This window comes from Sinocyclocheilus anshuiensis, unplaced genomic scaffold (assembly GCF_001515605.1).
Source record: "Sinocyclocheilus anshuiensis isolate Anshui unplaced genomic scaffold, SAMN03320099.WGS_v1.1 scaffold997, whole genome shotgun sequence".
Taxonomy (NCBI): domain Eukaryota; kingdom Metazoa; phylum Chordata; class Actinopteri; order Cypriniformes; family Cyprinidae; genus Sinocyclocheilus; species Sinocyclocheilus anshuiensis.
The window spans coordinates 3118943-3133462 of NW_015555715.1; the positions used below are offsets into that span (position 1 = coordinate 3118943).

Sequence of the window (14520 nt, forward strand, 5' to 3'; positions counted from 1 at the left end):
ATTGAGTTTTGTCTCGCACTCGTTTTGTTGCGCAACAGTGTACCTTCATCGGGATATCTAGAAAGACAGTTTATATACAATAATGGCTCGGGTAGTGAAAGTGTTTCGGACTTTAAGAAATCACTGGGAAAAGTCCACATTTGCTGTGTGTGTGTTGTTATATGGAGGTAATTGGCTGTATGGAAAGCACAGGTTTGTGTTATCATATCTGACTGTCTGTTTCTATCATCATCATCTATCTATCTATCTGTCTCTCTCTCTCTCTCTCTCTCTCTCTCTAACTATCATCTGTGTCTATCTGTCTGTCTGTCTGTCTGTCTATCTATCTATCTATCTATCTATCTATCTCTCTCGCTTTCTCTCCCTCTCTCTCTCTCTAACTATCTATCATCTGTGTCTATCTGTCTGTCTGTCTGTCTGTATGTCTACAAACTCATTTGCTTAATTCTAGTACTTTTTTTTTACAGTGATAATGTGCTGCGACGAGAAGCATGTATAGAGGCCAGGGTAAGGAATATTTAGTTTGAAAATATCATATATGTGGACTGTGAACCAGCATCATTATTTTAGTATCATTGAGATACTATTATAGTTTTAATAATTATTTTGAATTGTTTTTTATTTTTATATATTGCACCTCACCTTTTTTAGCTATGTGAGTTTATTTGTGTTATCATAGTTACATTTTCTCTGCAGAAAGGCCAATCGTTTGTTTGAGAAAAATGCAGCTCCCATTTTACACTTGGCTGGTATGGAGGTCAAAATTGTGAAGGTATCATTCTTTATTGATTAAAGTGCTAAGGTTCTTTGGTAAAGGTGCTTTTGTGTTTTTAGTGTATTAATTACTCGATTCCCTGTAAAAGACTGATTATGAAGGCCAGGCAAAAAAGCTCATGGAATTGATGTATCAAACAGATATGCTGATCATTGCTGGTGGTGATGGGACATTACAGGAGGTACAAAAGTATCTTCATAAAATGGGATTATTGAAAAGGTCTTCTGCGCAGAGCTGATGAGGTAGTTACTAGTAATAACTCTTTTAATGCTGGTTTAAGGTATATTGCACATTCCAAAGTTTTCTGAATTTGAACTACTGTAACCACAGGAGACCTTCAGTAAAATACCAATTGCTTTCATTCCTCTGGGTTGCAGTAACCCTCTGAGTCAGAGTCTACATCTAGATTCTAACAATAAAGTACAGTAGGTTTCATGACTTCACTTTTCAATATTTTTATTTTATTTTTTTGCTTAAATGTAGAAATGTGTGTTGTGATCAGATGTAATTACTGTAGGTGTTTCTGGTTTTTCAGGCACATTACCTCAGCAACCCTGTCAATACTGAGAGGAGAAACTGTTCCACTGGATGTTCTGCAGATAAAAGTACATTTGATAGGCATTTTGAATGAGAAATCATTAAGATTTGTCAGCTATATTTATTTTCATTCTTTCACACCGTTTTGATTGTGTAATTTCTGTTTTTAGAGTGAGAAGGAGCAGCCAGTGTTTGCTTTGTTAGGCTTACGTTGGGGTGCATTCAGAGATGTCGCTTGTTCTATTAGCAAGTATGCTTATAATATTTTTTTTTCACAGCATAAATACAAAATGCAAATGTGTATTTCTAATGTGAATTTAAGTTATTGGTACCTTGGCCCTTTGCATCGCATTTAAAGGAGTCCTTCATTGACATTGAAAGTTCAGTTGCATCATAGAGGCATTCATTTGAGTTAATATTGGATTGATCACAATATCTTCTCTCCTACAGCAGTGGCCACAGACTCAACAGACCTCCCTCTCCTATCTGGCTCCTGTACCTCGTCCACCTGACCTTCCCACTGAAATACCACCCCGGCCGAACCTCCTCTACCGCATCTACCGCAGACTCAAGAACTACTGGAATCCTCCTATACAAGGTATTTTATCACTTTTACAGATATGTAATTATATAGAATATATCTTATGGATATTGGTATGCTAATATTAATAAGCAGGTTCAGACTTATTGTTAACCAATAAACCAGGGCAAGACTTGTGTATCTGTGGATGTCTAGTCTTGCATAGTAAGACCTCTAGACTAACGGCAGAATGTCTGGACTCCATACCAAATTGCATTTGCCAAGGACTGCTCAAAAAGCCTTCTGACCGACATGTAAAGCAACCAATCACTCCCAAAGTGTTTCCCAGTTTGTGTGCCTGATGCATTAGACTTTCAACCAACAGTTTGTGGGTGTGACATCTGAGGCTGAGCCTAGTGGATGTCTAACATGTTAATTCCTTTTCTGTCGGTAGAGCCACCGAAAGATCCTGAGCCAGAGCGATGGGAGAACAAAGACATTTCCACATTGGAGCTTACAGTTAGCACACACAATAAGAACCCTGTCAAGAGAGTGAGTACTGACTTAATAGTTGCTCTTTATGGGAATGTAAATGTAATAGGTTTCATCCTAATTGGTGTCGTCTACTGTCTTCAGTGTGAGGCTGATTCTATGCTGATAACTCTGGACCCAGACTCCCTCACAGCTGGTCAGTTCGTCACTGAGGGGTGAGTGTCATTCCCAAAACTGCTTTTGAAAGGAGAAATGGAAAGTTTACTTCATGTTGAATCTGTTGCACTTTTTTGTCTGCTGAACATCTATGACCTAAATAACTTGCAGTTATTTAAATAAGTACATTTTAAATCATTTTTTTGCAATAATTACTTTAATAATAATAAACTCAGCACTTTGTATAAGATAAAATGTTATCATAAGTGTTGTATTTTGATTGTTTAAAAATTACATTTTTATTTAATTTAATTTGCCATTAGATCTTTTCTAGGTTTTTTTTTTTTTTTTCTTTGGTATAAAATAATTTATGTCATACAGAACTAAGAAAGCATTGAACCCGATGGAGTCTGTAGAAAATGCTTTGCAGATAGAAGCCAATGCTGCTTGTCTCAGTCTCCCAGAGGTCAGTATATTTTTTGGAAAAACTTTGGGAACTGATTTCTTTGTAATCATCCATTGATCTGAAGCCAGTGGTCCAAACTCGGTCCTGGAGGGCCAGTGTCCTGCAGAGTTTAGCTCCAACACTAATTAAACACACCTGAACCAGATAATCAAGGTCTTACTAGGCACTACTTACTAAGTAGGTCTTACTTAGAAACTTCCAGGCAGGTATGCTGAGGCAACTTGGAGCTAAACTCTGCAGGACAGTGGCCCTCCCAGACCGAGTTTGGACTCCCCTTGATCTATACAGTAAGCTGTTTTGCAGCTGCTCTCATCTATTGCTTTTCTTCTCCTGTCCACAGGAGGGCGCCGGCTTTTATGACATTGACAATGAGGAATATGAGGCAATGTCTGTGGAAGTGAGACTGTTGCCACGGAAACTGAGGTTCTTTTGCAGTGCAGAGCCCAGAGAGCAGCTTGCACAGGCTCAATGATGACCGTGCCGAGATGATGGTTGTGTAAAAGTGTGGAGAGGAGCCTGACAAAACTGGAAAACATACCGGTTACACCAAAGAGTGGAGTCAAATGAACATTGAGTTGTCATAAAGGTCACCATACTCCAACTGAACAATTTGTGTTCTATGGACCTTAATGAAAAGGCAGTTAAATTGTCATTTTGATGGTTTTTCAACAGCATGGATGAGGTTATTAACATATTACAAGCATAAAGACTAGTTCACTTTTAATTGTTTGTTGTTTTTTCCAAAAACGTAATATTATCATGATTCATGAAGATTGAAGATGGCTCAAGAGCTTGCTTAAGAAACTCAAAGCAATACATGATACTGTAAGTGTGACCAGATAAGGACCAACAATAAGTCTATCAATTTCTTATTTTGCTTATTTTTATAGACTTTCCCATGCATTTGTGATAATCTTGTAGCTTCCTTTAAGTAATCCAGTGTTTTGTTTTTCTCAAAACAACCCCCCCAATACTGCACAAACAAAGCACGTGATAGAAAAGAAGGAACCATTTATTTCAAAATGGCAGTGAATAAGAATCACTGGCTTTAAAACAACAGACACATGCTGTTAGTTTGTATTGCTGTACAGGTAGTGTGTAAGACAGAGGCATTAGATTAGTGCTTTGTGATACCAGTAGAGTAAAACTCAACGTTCTGTTAGCTTGTTATTGTGACAAAGATTTGTGTAACACTTAGATAACTCACAAAAAAACATCGGACATATACACAATACCAGACAATTCAACCTGTACAATAATATACATTCTCCATTCATTTACAATAGGACACTAAATAACCAACCAACATCCTACAAGAGGATGGTTTGAAAGATTTATAATACAGAAAGTTCTGATAGATAAGAAATGTAAAACCAAAATTCACATTTAATCAAATCTAGTTTACAAGCAACAGTATTATTTGTTAATGTAAATATTTTAATTAATGTAATTTAAAGAACTTCATCAAACCTGAGTGCCTGCACTCATTCCCAAGAAATCAATTATCACTATGCATTATTTTATTAGAAGGCTGAAAATTAGATGAACGAAAACTAAACTCAAAAGGTCAAGTAAATACCTTTCCATTTAGATTTTCTTTTTAATTTCACCTATATTAATGCAGCTTTATGAATCATTTGAATAATTAGGTTTCCAGTTAGGGCTTTCACAGGAGTAACATATAAATGCACACAAAACCACAATCAATCAGCCTTGTGAGGCAAGTGTGCTGCTGTTAGCCAGAAATTATCGACCCAAATACATTTAAATAAGAAACCCCAAGTATATACATATTCAAAGTCTTTAACAAGTATTAATCAGGAGCATTCTCTGATTACAGACAAGAATAGAAACACATTCATATTTCTCTAGCGCAAATTAAGGGACTCAAAAAGCTGATTATAACATTTCTGCATCTGTTTAAATCAGACTGTGCATTAAATGTATAATTTACATTCAATACCAACAGTGTTAGTGATTAAAGGCCTGTTTTAGCACAATGATAACTGTTTAGTGGGTGTAATAACAGCAAATGCTTGAACAGAGAATGCGTAGACAGCATTGAAATGATAGTCACATTCATCAGCTAACATTTGGGTAGATGACTGAGAACCTTCTACACTGTTGTTCATTCCCATTCATATACGTCAATAAGCTCTGTTCCAAACTACAGTAGCAAAACTGATTGTGTCTATTTGTCCATGCACAATAGATCACAAATAACACACACAGTGAATGATGTCTGTTTTTCCCCAAAATGAAATGACTGTTCACATGTACATGATTAAGTTAAAAAAAATGTGGCATAGATTGTGAAAATCGTCACCATCACAGTACTGTGTGTAATATGCAACATCCATAAAAGTTTTAGAAATACAAATTTTAGAAAGTTTTAGAAATATGACATTCAGAGCAGGCTTCACCAAACCGTTGTTACCAGAAAAAATATGTGGATCCAGTGTGGAAGTGAGAGTTGCTCTGTTGATGGACTGTTTTTCCAATTCCCTGGTGTTCAAGTGAAGCAGATTTATATTCACATCAGTTGCCCCAGACAGCACTGGCTAGAAGAACAAAGTCACAACTGAAGACCACACAATAAAAAGCAGAAGAGAGAGGCACAGAGATCATCATGTTTCGGAAACAAGCTTAGGCAGAGTCCAGTAGAAAACCAAGATGGCTGGAAGGATACTAAGCATATAGAAAGACGTCACTGGATTGACTGGCTGCAGATGGATTGCACCTTTTGGTGTTGGCAGTGTCAGTGCGGTCCAGAAGGGTCAGGAATGGCTCCTGAGATAGCCAAGCCAGAGAAAGAGAGAAAAGAAAGCAGGTAATCAGTAGGCAGTGTGTTGTAGCCCTAAAAGAAAATGAGCTCCAGAGAGAGCAGCAGAGACAGAGAGTCTTACGGGCAGCAGGGGTTGTCGATAAATAGCATGACGTCAATGCCATAGATTTCCAGCAGGTCGACGAGAAAACCACGGTCACCCTGAGGATCCAGCCCCATGGCTCTCACATGTTCAGCAGTCAGGGTAGGATCGGCACTCCCCGCCAACTCAGACAGGGTCTGGAAGATTCTGTTGTTTTGCTCCATGAAGAACCTGGATAACAAACGGGGAAATTCCATACAGATTAATTACAGCAATATAAACAGTAATTTCCCATTGGTTTGCATAACAAAACACACACACACACACACACAAAAAAATAAATAAACTGAGGGCTTCATAGCTATATTTATATTATATTAGACACTTGAGAAATTTTGGATTTCATATTAGTAACACATTTGTTTTAAGTTACAGTATCTAATAACATACTGTATGCAATCATATTATATAAATTTGCAACAAATACATTACCATTCAAAAATCTTGGGGCGGTAAAGTTTTATTTTTGTTGTTGTTGTTGATGTTTTAAAGAAATTTCTACTTTTTTCAGCAAGGATGCATTAATCAAAATTGACAGACAAACATTTACAATATAATGTTACAAAAATTTATATTTATTTTGTACTTTCTATTAATTGAATAAAAAGTATAATGGTTTTCATTTAAACTAACATAAGAAATATAATATTATTGATAATAAGAAATGTTTTCTGAGCAGCAAATGAGGATATTAGAGTGATTTCTGAAGGATTATGTGGCACTAAAAACTGGAGTAATGACTGCTGAAAATTCTGCTTTCTCATCCCAGGAATAAATTACATTTTAAAACATATTAAAATAGAAAACAGTCATTTTAAATTTTAATAATATTTCACAATCTTACTGTTTTTATTGTATTTTTATTAAATAAATGCATCTTTAGTGCTCATGAGAGCTTAAAAAAAAACAAAAAAAATCTTTTTCACAATTCAAGTATGAAAATATAGTATTGCATTTCCATCAATTTCCCAACAATATATATAGCTTAATCAAGGTTAAAGAAAGTGAAACTATTTTTACAAAAAGTGTATTGTGTTCTTCCAAACACTCTATCTCATTCAAATCTGCGGATGTGAAAAACTTCTATCATTGTGCTTGAGGTGTGTATTTCCATCACATACAAAATGAAGAGGTCTTCCTCATTAGATGTGCAGTCTCCATCCACCTCCTGAGAGTATAGCAGCAACTGCCTGCAAAGATATCAACATCATCATATGCCTGTGGAACAATATGTTTTTAGGTTTTTTTCTATTTTCCTCATAAGCCTTTGATTTTAAAACGCCTAGGTACCTTTGCTCACAGAGCTTGCGATACTTCTCTCGATCGGCACTGTTGAGTCTAAGCAGAGGCTGGAGGCTCTCTCTGTGTGTCTTTACATTCTGATTGTCAATGTATACATCATACAGCTCCTTCTTTTCCTCAAATATCTTCTCTGTTGTACCTGAGAACCCAAATAAAAATCACCGATTTATTCTTACTGAGTTACATTCTTACTAATTTACCAGCTAATACTTATGTTGGAAGTATTTTCTAAACCCACTACCAAGAGCTACAATCATTTTGGACATAAATGTTATTTAACATCCACTGTTTACAAAGGTTAAACCCTGTTGTGTTTGTGGAATTATGAATTTTGCCTCCAACTTTAGTCCTCCTCTTGACTGAGACACTTACAGGCCACGTAAGACAGTTCAGTCTCAAGAGTGGCAATGTCAGCAACATTGATGTAGAAGAAGGGGCGGAACTCCGGAACAGACACGCCCATCCCAGGAATGGACACATTAGCAAGGCAGCAGCAACAGTATACTAGAAGATGCAAAGCAAAAACATAGTATCAAAATAACCAATAAAAACACTCAGACTTATTTACTATAGTTGTAGACTATAAAAATGCACAAATCAATGACAATGCCAAGACATGGACAAGAGCATGTACATGATCTTTACCACTGGATTCTCAAGCTATCTTTAATTTGCAATGGAAAATCTGCAGAGGTTAGGACAGCCATGTGCATGTAAATGGCTTTGTGCTCTCACCCCGATAGCAGACCACACCGACAGGGGGAGGAGAGAAAATGAGGATGCGTTTCCTGAGCAAAGCAAACTTCCACAGCACCATGATCTGCTCTCCAAAGAAGCGGATGAACTGGGACATGCAGCCAGCCGGGTGTGTGATCTGATCAGAGGTGGACAGAGAACAGAAAAGGGGCATGATTTGTGCTTCTGATCTCTTATTAAATGACAGACAGACACATCACATATATTAAACGGGCTCTTAAAGGTTCTAAGAAAAACATGGCAGCTTTTATATCATAAAGAAAATGATGAATAATAAAATAATTATTATCATAGCCGTTTAGCTGATTAATAGAAGTGGTCATTAAATCTAGTCTTATTTTTTAAAATTCCCTGACAGGTTTGTAAATTCAAAATGCAGTTATTCAAAGTTCAAATTACAATTTCAATTTTCAAATTTTGTGAATTTTAAGCAAATATTTTAATTGTATTTTTATAATGTTTGTTTATTTATTACTGGATATCATTACATTTTTAATTGTATTTGCCAGTAATTGTATGTAACTATGAATATAAAAACCATAAACATGGATTTGGAAAGTGCATCTTCAAAACTGAACAAGGCTTTATTTAACAAACATCATATCCAAACCTAGTTCTGAGCTAAAGTATACCTCAGCATATTTTTCAACAAGAGCATCTCCTCATATGGAATTCTTCTTTAACAATACAGGATCTTGTGGTTTGTAGAGAGAGGAATTGGTCTCACAATAGTTTTTTTCCCCTGTTTTCACAAAACGGAACTTTCCCATGCTTTAAATGCTGCTAGGAGGTGCAGAGGTATTGCACCCTGGTTAATCAGTAACATGAAATTCCCTGAGTGGCCTGGCCTAGATTTCTTCAGACTCTTAAAAAAAATCTAATTATCTAATACTACTGTCATAAAAACATATTTAATGGAACTCCTTCAAAAAGCTGAAGCTCTGATTAGTGACGGATAAAGCTGGGTTATATCTTCAAACCTTCATCTCTGGATGCATGCAGCGGTTGACTATGGGCCCAAGAGCACTGGTCGGGCAGGCTGTGACCAAACCGTTCCCTCCCGAGGGCAACACTGCCTTTTTATCCTCGTAGAAAGCTTCCAGTGGAGAGTACTGTCCTGGACACTGCAACTGGTGCCTGCAAGAAAGCATTTGCAGGCTGTTGGTGTTGTCATAAAATGCATTGCACTTAACAGGAATTTGCTTTATTTAGATGCAGACATTAAGCAACAGACATTTTTAACACAGTTGATCATGATGTAATTTATATTACAATTTTGCATGCTGCATATTACTACCTTAACTGACTGAAGAAGAGATGAATAGTGATTCCAAATTAAACAAATTCCATGTCACATTGCATGCATCTCAGAGCTTAAGTTTAATGCATAACAACATCTTAAAATAGAAATGATGCGTGCAAAAGAGTAAGAGAAAGAGACATGACATAAGGTAAAATGTGAAACAAGCATACACTTACTGGACTTGGTTTTCCAGGAAGTGCATGTAACGGTATAGCAGTGTGTAAGAAGGAGACAAAATCCCTACAGATTTCATCCGAGCTCCTCGTTCCAGCTCACTCTCCACAGGCATGTTGGCAAAGCACGCTAGTCCGAAGTAACAGCCTTTACGAAAATATCTACAAAATAAGACAAGCACATTTAATCTGAATTAATCTATATACATATACACAAAATGAACATGTTTGGATGAAAATATGCAACTAATCAAACAGTTTGCCTCATGATTACAAAATTTGCAGTAGCAGCTCCGAAGTGCTGGAATAAGCTACCTCTATATCTCAGACTGGCTACGTCATTAGGCTATTTTAAACGAAAATTGAAAGTGCATTTACTTGAATTAGCGTTTGGTTCTGCAGACTAATTAGCAAAAGTTTTTTTTTATAACATTTGTTGTTGTTGGTCATTGTTTGTCTGAAAGTTAATATTGTGTAATTTTTATTTAGAGATTGTACAGCACATTGGTCAACGTTACGTTCTTTTAATTGTGCTCTATAAATAAATACACAAACAAAACAAACAAAAATATATTGAATGAATTACTCATTAGGAAACAAAACAATTGGTCAAATATTAATATTATATTATATTATTATATTAATATAATATGGTGAATATTATTTTTGATACCTAGTTGTCTTTTATAAAAAGGATTTGGATGATTAAAATGGTCCAACTATATATATATATATATATATATATATACATATACACAGTGCTTGAAGTGGGCCGGTACGCACCGGTAAGCAGTACCGGCACTTCAATGTTTTAGTCTTTAGCGTACCAGCACTTTTTCGTCCGTACCGGCACTTCTGATGTGTGTGCTTTTTTGTCATTTAAATATTAATAGTAATTTAAAACTCTCAGTGTTACTAACATACAAGCCATTTTGTTGCCATAAAATCATAAAACAGAGAGGACCCCTTTTTTCAAGATCATTAGGATGTTAAAAAATATAGTACGTTTTACTAAATTTGTAGATAATCGCTTTCAACACTGTATGAAACCATCATGATTATAATTATGATGTTTCTAAGAACTTAGCATGTTTTTAACTAGATTTCTCCTTTTCATCATCATCTCGGACATTATTTGTGACTGCCACATTTACAATTTTACCTCAATCAGCCATTTTACAGTATTTCACCTCACCCGATCTTGTGTCGAAAGTCACAACAAACACTGCAACAATTTGGTCTTTTTCTTCCCATCCAGTGATCCTCCGATCCCTGACTGACAGTCCGTGAAAGGCGCAGTCTCCCTCTTCATCAGTGGCGGAAGCATCTTCTCCCGGGCCGCTGTGTTTATGGGGAGAATGTGCACTTTCACCTGAAACAGCTGTTACACTTTTCGGTCTCGCCGGGCTTGTGTTTAGGGAGATATCTGCCCGTACACCGCCCTCGGTCGGGTAACTAGACAGACCGGACTGTATTGAATCCTCAGTCTCCGGTGATGGAACCGTTGGGGCAAGTTCGGCCGGGGGAACCTCCTCCCAGTCCAGCAGCGGAGCGCGATCCGACTGCTCAACCATACTTATTTCGTTCCAGCTCACTCTCCACAGGCATGTTGGCAAAGCACGCTAGTCCGAAGTAACAGCCTTTACGAAAATATCTACAAAATAAGACAAGCACATTTAATCTGAATTAATCTATATACATATACACAAAATGAACATGTTTGGATGAAAATATGCAACTAATCAAACAGTTTGCCTCATGATTACAAAATTTGCAGTAGCAGCTCCGAAGTGCTGGAATAAGCTACCTCTATATCTCAGACTGGCTACGTCATTAGGCTATTTTAAACGAAAATTGAAAGTGCATTTACTTGAATTAGCGTTTGGTTCTGCAGACTAATTAGCAAGAGGCCTTTTTTTAACATTTGTTTAGTAGTAGTACAGTTTTCTAATTTTAGCCCAATTAAACCAAAATGTTTATTATTGCAAATAATGGAGGGTAGGTCTGTAGTATAGATATGCATTATTAAGTAAAATGTTACAAATGCCCTCGGTCTCTTATATATTCAGTGGCATTTATAAAAGAGATTCCCACATGAAGTCACTTGAGATCCGATGAGAGCCGCTTGCCATAGACTTGAACTCTACTCCCTCCAGATTCACATCTTGAGGTAGGCACCATTCTATCATGTTCCCTGTAAAAGACAATGTGGGCCTATGTAAACAATTGTGAAGCTGTTGGACTAGGTTTTAATCAAACAGTGTTTGCAGAAGAACACAAAACTCTCTAAATGACTTTTTTCCACTGAACTCCCTATGAAAAAAGAGGAAGTCTTAAAAACAGTACAGTAGTCAGCTGTATGACTTATACAACTCTCACTTCATTGAAGTTCATTCACAGTATATTCATTTCCTTACATGTGTTATGACAACTACTATACACTTCTATGACGAACATGCTTTTAGTTTCTGAATTAAGTTATTATTGATGTTTTGTGTAACCTACAGTTAAAAATAAGTGGTGTAAATGTTTGAATATTGTCTCATAAAAAGTGAAAAAAGAGCAGTCGGCAAAATCTTTCATTATTATTATTTCTTAAAAAAAAAAACAGCAAAGCAACATTATTACTACTAACAATATTATTAATTAGATTTGCAATATATTTTTCAAAATATATTAATATTATTTATATATTATTGTTTTATGTCATTTAAATATTTATAGTATTTTACAACTCTCAGTGTAACTAATATACAGGAAGCCATTTTATAGCCATATGACATTAAAATCATAAAACAGAGGACCCCTTCAGACCCTTGTGGTAAAGCACGTTTTACTAATTTAAACATTTGTAGATAATCGCTTTCAACACTGTGTGAAAGTATCATGATTATAATTATAATATTTCTAAGAACTCAGCATGTTTTTAAACTAGATTTTTCAAAGATTTCTCCTCTACACATCATCATCATTATCTCGGATATTGTTTTACAATTTTACAGTATTTCACAGTTAACCTCACCAGATCTTGTGTCGAAAGTCACAACAAACACTGCAACAATTTGGTCTTTTTCTTCCCATCCAGTGATCCTCCGATCCCTGACTGACAGTCCGTGAAAGGCGCAGTCTCCCTCTTCATCAGTGGCGGAAGCATCTTCTCCCGGGCCGCTGTGTTTATGGGGAGAATGTGCACTTTCACCTGAAACAGCTGTTACACTTTTCGGTCTCGCCGGGCTTGTGTTTAGGGAGATATCTGCCCGTACACCGCCCTCGGTCGGGTAACTAGACAGACCGGACTGTATTGAATCCTCAGTCTCCGGTGATGGAACCGTTGGGGCAAGTTCGGCCGGGGGAACCTCCTCCCAGTCCAGCAGCGGAGCGCGATCCGACTGCTCAACCATACTTATTTCGATATTGCCTATCGAGGAAATAAACAAAGTCGTCGTACTCGATACCGAGCGGTCAGTCAAAGCGACAAACGCTACGCATGAAACGGAACATTGCGCTTGCGATTCAAACGATCCCTAAATGTAGTAATCCAGATTCCAGACAGGGTAACTAACAGACGCTACCCAGGCGTACTGTGTTTTGATGACGTCACAGACTTCCGCTCACGTGAAGCGAAAGGGTTATTGGTATCAACCTCATCCCAACCTAAAAATAAATACACAACAGTGTTGGGGGTAACGCATTACAAGTAACGCGAGTTACGTAATTGTGTAATTTTTATTTAGAGATTGTACAGCACATTGGTCAACGTTACGTTCTTTTAATTGTGCTCTATAAATAAATACACAAACAAAACAAACAAAAATATATTGAATGAATTACTCATTAGGAAACAAAACAATTGGTCAAATATTAATATTATATTATATTATTATATTAATATAATATGGTGAATATTATTTTTGATACCTAGTTGTCTTTTATAAAAAGGATTTGGATGATTAAAATGGTCCAACTATATATATATATATATATATATATATACATATACACAGTCATGACCAAAAATATCGCTGTGAAAATTAATCTACATTGTTACTCGGTCTCTTATATATTCAGTGGCATTTATAAAAGAGATTCCCACATGAAGTCACTTGAGATCCGATGAGAGCCGCTTGCCATAGACTTGAACTCTACTCCCTCCAGATTCACATCTTGAGGTAGGCACCATTCTATCATGTTCCCTGTAAAAGACACAATGTGGGATTATGTAAACAATTGTGAAGCTGTTGGACCAGGTTTTAATCAAATAGTGTTTGCAGAAGAACACAAAAACTCTCTAAATGCCTTTTTCCGCTGAACTCCCTTTGAAAAAAAGAGGAAGTCTTAAAAACAGCACAGCAGTCAGCTGTATGACTGTATGATACAACTCTCACTTCATAATATATTCATTTCCTTACATGTGATATGACAAAACAACCTCCCATGTGGGGAAAAATATGTATACTTCTATGATGAATTTGTTTTTAGCTCTGAATTAAGAATTATTATTGATGTTTTGTGTAACCTACAGTTACAAGTAGTAACAAGTAGCCTTGTAACTGTTTGAAGATTGTAATAAAGAAAAAAGTCTCATAAAAAGTTGTAAATTGAAAAAAGGAGTAGTCGGCATAATCTTTCATTAATGTTATTTCTTAAAAAGAATGAACAGCAAAGAAAAAATATTACAACTAATAATATTATTAATTCGATTTGCATTTTATTATTCAACATATATTACAAATATTATTTATATATATATATATATATATATATATATATATATATATATATGTGTGTGTGCTTTTTTGTCATTTAAATATTAATAGTAATTTAAAACTCTCAGTGTTACTAACATACAAGCCATTTTGTTGCCATAAAATCATAAAACAGAGAGGACCCCTTTTTTCAAGATCATTAGGATGTTAAAAAATATAGTACGTTTTACTAAATTTGTAGATAATCGCTTTCAACACTGTATGAAACAGATTCAGTATTCCTCAAAATGAATAAAAATAATGCAACTCAGAATATGACGCGAACCTGCAATAATTAAATGTTAAACAACACAAATATCCTTTATGTATTTATTCCCATTCTATTAACCAATGTCTTTGCTTCTGAC

At 35.9% G+C, this 14520-nt stretch overlaps 2 protein-coding genes across 2 annotated transcripts; one reads left to right on the forward strand and one right to left on the reverse strand.

The window, feature by feature from the left end:
• Window positions 1-538: 538 nt before the first annotated feature.
• Window positions 539-3792, forward strand: LOC107672175 (acylglycerol kinase, mitochondrial-like). Its single transcript, XM_016465268.1, is given in 13 exon segments — window positions 539-547; window positions 680-772; window positions 864-962; window positions 964-1017; window positions 1106-1200; window positions 1311-1380; window positions 1483-1562; window positions 1635-1660; window positions 1725-1910; window positions 2287-2384; window positions 2469-2539; window positions 2862-2946; window positions 3287-3792. Coding segments are annotated over 13 exon segments (1098 nt in total). The 3' UTR covers window positions 3419-3792.
• A 2056-nt stretch (window positions 3793-5848) lies between these two features.
• On the reverse strand, window positions 5849-13011 carry LOC107672298 (protein LCHN). The gene is made up of 9 exons (XM_016465437.1): window positions 12430-13011; window positions 11502-11601; window positions 9411-9569; window positions 8912-9068; window positions 7911-8049; window positions 7548-7679; window positions 7164-7314; window positions 6995-7063; window positions 5849-6044 (listed from the first exon to the last, which is right to left on the reverse strand). The coding sequence occupies exons 1-9, from the start codon at window positions 12806-12808 to the stop codon at window positions 5849-5851; spliced, it is 1482 nt and encodes a 493-aa protein (XP_016320923.1). The 5' UTR covers window positions 12809-13011.
• Window positions 13012-14520: the final 1509 nt, after the last annotated feature.